This window comes from Epinephelus moara, chromosome 4, assembly GCF_006386435.1.
Source record: "Epinephelus moara isolate mb chromosome 4, YSFRI_EMoa_1.0, whole genome shotgun sequence".
Classification (NCBI taxonomy): Eukaryota; Metazoa; Chordata; class Actinopteri; order Perciformes; family Serranidae; genus Epinephelus; species Epinephelus moara.
The window spans coordinates 22,221,021-22,225,908 of record NC_065509.1 but is presented as its reverse complement, the minus strand read 5'-3'; the positions used below and the strand labels follow the sequence as shown (position 1 = coordinate 22,225,908).

The 4,888-nt window shown below is 38.7% G+C and overlaps 1 protein-coding gene across 6 annotated transcripts in view; it reads right to left on the bottom strand.

The window, feature by feature from the left end:
- Positions 1-252: 252 nt before the first annotated feature.
- The window catches only part of LOC126388637 (protocadherin alpha-C2-like), a 25,474-nt gene continuing 20,838 nt past the window's right edge, over positions 253-4,888 (bottom strand). For 4 of the 6 annotated variants that reach the window (XR_007569769.1, XM_050041853.1, XM_050041854.1 and 1 more), the window contains exons 2-3: positions 3,394-3,429; positions 253-2,103 (exon numbers count right to left, since the gene is read on the bottom strand). Coding sequence is in view for 4 of the 6 variants with exons in the window: in XM_050041853.1 (XP_049897810.1) it covers positions 3,418-3,429 (12 nt within the window). In the remaining 2 variants the exon portion in view is untranslated. Of the gene's footprint in view, positions 2,104-3,393; positions 3,430-4,669; positions 4,811-4,888 lie in introns of those variants that run through there. The other 2 variants (XR_007569768.1, XM_050041852.1) reach the window with 2 other exon arrangements.

The window sequence follows — 4,888 nt, the reverse complement described above, 5'->3', positions numbered from 1 at the left end:
CCATAAAGTGACTCAGACAAGAAAATCATACTGATAGAGTGATGCTGCTCTACTGACTGTGATATGGTGTAGAAGTGAGCTAACTGTCATATCAAGTGAAGTGAGATATTAGCAAGTTAGTTAATAGCTGACAAGTGTGGAGCAGGCATCATAATGACGTAAAGCAGGCCTTTAACTCATTAACATTGTCATCACACATACAGTTCCACTTGATCACTTGATCATATCAATTAAGATGTCAACACAGACGTTCTTTCAGAGTACATTTACTGAAGGTTGACCTGCTTCATAAACTAAAACTCATTTTACAATAGTGCAGCAGTTCCAAAAGAATGTTGTGACTTCTGATACAAAAATTAAATGTGAAAGATTCAGAGGTTGACCATTAAGTTTGTTGTCCTATTTTGTTTTTGTATTTAATAGATCATACAGACATAGAATACAGTAAGCTCACGTTACACAAGTTACTACATATTGCACCCTGAAAGTACCACTGTACAAAAGCACTTATTGTATATGTTTGCCCGTTAAACATTATACCTTTATACATGTAATGCAATGTGAGCTGTGCTAAAGAGTTTGACTACATGATGTCAGATTATTTTAGTGTGTCACATACTCATTGGCCTATAAATCTGATGGCACATGTTTTTGTTCACCTTAAGAAGTTCAGCACCGGTACTGAAAAAGAAAGGCATACTTATAGATAAAGATATATACGTATCAGTCATATCTATATCCCCATTTATGTGTTGCTGATAAATACAGTAGTCAGTAATACACATGAGCACAGCTTCCATTGGGTAAAACCAACAGTCGACAATAAAGTAAACATTAAGTCATTAAGTGAGTTTTGAACTTGGTACACGATCTGAATACGCTGAGTTTGGGAGCATCCAGAATTTGGCTTTGAAAATAAAAAAGTGAAAGTTGTATACGTGTATATACAGTTGTCATGAGGAGATATCAATCAATCCCTTCTCAAAGACTCACTTTGTTCATTGTGTTCACTTCAATCACCCAAACTCATATCCTCCAGTAATATCCACCCTCCAAGTAACGTTCAAGCACACTGTACACTTAAGTTTAAGCTGAAGGTACACTTAATAGAAACGATAGTATAATGCTGTTGTACTTCCTCATTGTTGCCTCATTAAAATGTATTATTCCACCATGTTTTGAAAAACACAACAGTGAGGCTTGGCTACAGAAAATGGATTGCTCAATATCATAAAATACCTAAAGCTATCAAAGCACTCAGATTATCCCATGCAAACAAATGTGAAAGGCAGATACATGATGGCTGAAGGCCCCGCTTCTATCTGTTAATGTACTGGTTAACTTAACCTAATCTCTCAGCACTCTCAGACATATTTAGGCCTAGATCACACATAAAGCACAAAGTCAATACGAAACATAAAACAGCTAAAAGCTACCACGTATAAAATACTGATTCCCTCTGTTTCATACTTTTAAAAAAGCGCAGGTTGGTGCTTTTTTTTGACATTTAGTAAATTGTGCTGTTTCACTTCTTGGCTAACTTATATAATACATCAATGCTGTTATAGAGTAAGACAAAGCACAGATGTTAACAATGTAATATCCAACATGTGTTTCATTTTTAGAGAGGGAAAACTGTCTCTCAAAGGCATTTCAATATTCCCATGTCCACTCCAGGTCGTCCTTGCTGAGGCTTCTTGAAATGTCCACAGGTGCAGTTTTTCATACAGTCTGCTTCTTTGTAAGTATCTCCTCTTGAATGTTTCTTTTTTTGTATGAAAAGTCTTGGCATGTGGTTGAAGCCATGCGGTCTTATCATGCATACTGAATGGACAGAGAGGCATTGTTGATTGGCTTTTTATGTGCTTAAAGGAAGAGAGGGGGAGGGCTGTGTCCTTAACTATCCACTTTAGTTCATTTAGTGTTAAAGCGTTACATACACGGTGAGGATCAGACTGAGCAGGGTGGACGTGGGGGCATTTTACGGGCAGGGGTTTCTCCTTTCCTCCGTGAAGCTTTCCTGTCAGCGTCAAGTCAATGCAGTATGCAGCTGGAGGTTTGGCCTTATGTGGAACTGCTGCCGCCGCTGCTGGTGGTGGATGCCTGCCAACGAGACAAGAGAATTAGATCAACCTTGAAAAGGACCACAGCACTGACAGCCGTGTGACTGGCCAAAATGACACATCTCATGCAGCCGATGTCTGTCACTCAGACAGGGGCTTCAGGCAGAGGACAGAGTGGGGTGGAGGGGTTGGGCAGATCCTTGAACATGTAGTGGTGAGGTGACGGGTCTATCAATGAATACCATGCTCCAATAATATGTGAAGGAGAGCGGTTGCTAGGTAACTGGGTGACTGGATTCGCTTTGCGCCTCTCCTGCACAAAGAATTAGGTCACAATTCACACTACAGCAGACAGAAAATTCAAAGTGTCATTGAGTAACACTCAGACGAATTACAGTAAATCTAACCCAATCATACAGCAACACTTTTAAACATTCAAAAATATAATTCACTCCTAATCTATTAGTGATGGATCAGTAGGGGATGAACACACATTTATCTTCACATGCACAGGATCCTTTTGAGAACACAGTGATTCAGTTAATGACATATTAAAGTTTTCTTGCCATATGTATTAACAGCAGAAGCCAGATTGTGAAAAAAGCAAAGCCAGCAAATGTTAGTTTTAATGAAGGATTTTTTTTTTTAAAGCTGTGATCAATGACCTTCAGGCAGAGCAGCATGTTGATGTTATCATTTTGTGTTTATAGGCTACAAGTGTGTGGCTCAGGGACTGGCTTTACTTGAGTCTCACTTTGTTCACCAAAAGTTATGACTAGGACAGGGATACTGTTTTAATACTACTTCATCTGAATCACCACTTTTGCCTGTCTGCAAAACTGACCAAGTGTCAGAGTCTGTATGTTGTCTATTATGATTATTATGGTCGAATGTCTTTGTCCTCTGACGTCAATCAAAATCATTAGGGTCATATTTTTAGGCTCTGTCAAACTGAAACTTTGAGAGGGGACATAATCCTGAAATACTGACAGAGGTAGTGTGAATTACTGTGGTGTATAGACTGCACAGACACATTTTAGTGGGCTTTAGTGATGCGACTGTGTGAGTAAGAGTAACCAAAATGTAGGCATGAAGAGGTTTTAACACAGGAGATTTGCCAAACTGCATGTGATGTCAGCTGAGTGACCCTTTGCAATTAAAAAAGAGAAATCTCCTTCTCCAAGAGAAACTAAACAAGACAAAATAATTTTAAAGGAAAAAAAAGATCCACTGAGAACAAAACAAACACAAAAAACACTTCAAACACTAAGTTCTGGAACATCATTCATAAAAAGGGCATCCGGGGTGGGGGAGTGAGACTCCTGCATACCTCCAGCTGCCGAGTGGACTTCCCTCATTTAGGGTACTTTAGAGTGGGGAGAAAAAAAAACAAGCAGTTCAATGGTCAGGTCATTGCAAGCACAAAAAAGGATGATTTGTGTATGTGATCACAGAGTTGGTGTAGAGGCACTATGGATGAAATGTTATCTTTACCACAGACTAAGCATGGTTAGTGTGACCCTTTATAACACATACTGCAGCTTGTTACAATCTGCTCTATAAAAGTGGGTTAAAACACAGTCATGTATTTAGCAATAGCATTGTTCATGTTCCAGCAGTATACTTACCATCATAGATAGATAGATAGATAGATAGATAGATAGATAGATAGATAGATAGATAGATAGATCAGTTGATCTGCAGGGAATAAAACACTGATGACATCCAATCCCCTAATATACACACAACAAACCAATATGCAGGGAATAAAACACTCACACACAACCACTCTCTTGATATATACATCACAGTCAACAGTCACACAATAATATCTGTGAAGCAGTTACAAATGAAAAGTCGTTTTAGCGAGTGTCTCTCTGTAAAACACCCACAATCCTTTAAATACAAACAGCTGCAGGATATTTTATGAGGTGCAACATGTTCTCTTCAGTTTGGTCGCCATTAACTATTATATTTTTATGTCACAGGTGATTTTTTTCTGACTTTTGTTATCATTGATTTAATGTCATTTACGGTCTGTTTAAGGTGCTATTAAAAGTTTTGATCTTTACGTTCATTTTAGTAGACAGGTCTTCCTGTTGAATGAAAATTACATTTTTGAGGTTTTTTTAAGTACCACATAGACAGAGATTTAGAGATGGGAAATGTTGTTATGGTATTTAACAGCGAGCCGGGAAGTATCCGTAGTGCAAACACAAAAACAGTCATCAGTAATACAGCAAAAAAATGACGTGGTTTTATACTGTGCAGCGATACACAGCTTTCATACGGTCTTGGTGGTTTTGTTGCTGTTTCTGTCAGTGTCTCTGGTATGATACATTAAATGCATCCATTCTTTGCTGTATTAAGTGCCATGTTGTTTACAGTGAAAAATGTATTATCTTTATTGTTTTTATATCACTCTGGCTTGCTTCAGGCAAAATTTACTATAACAAAACAAAAAGAAACAAACAAAAAATGCCAGTGCACTTCACCTGAAAGCTGATCAGCGTAGTGTGAACTGTGATAACAGTAGGCAAGACTTTTCTTCACAAACATAAAGTTAGGAATGGGGTTTATTAAAACTGCAGTAGAGTGATCTGTACCTGCAGAGTGGATGGTGCTGAGTCACTAGTGTCTGTGAGTCCTGTCCCTCTCGGTATACTGGACACGATGTATCTGGAGCCCTTTGGCACAGGCTGTCTAACCACCAGCTTTCCTTTCCTGGTCTCTGCTAGAAACAGACTGTACCAGTAGGCATCGTTGGAGACCAGAGTGGAATCTGCGATGGTGGAGTTCCTCTCACTGATCACACTGTTCCTGCA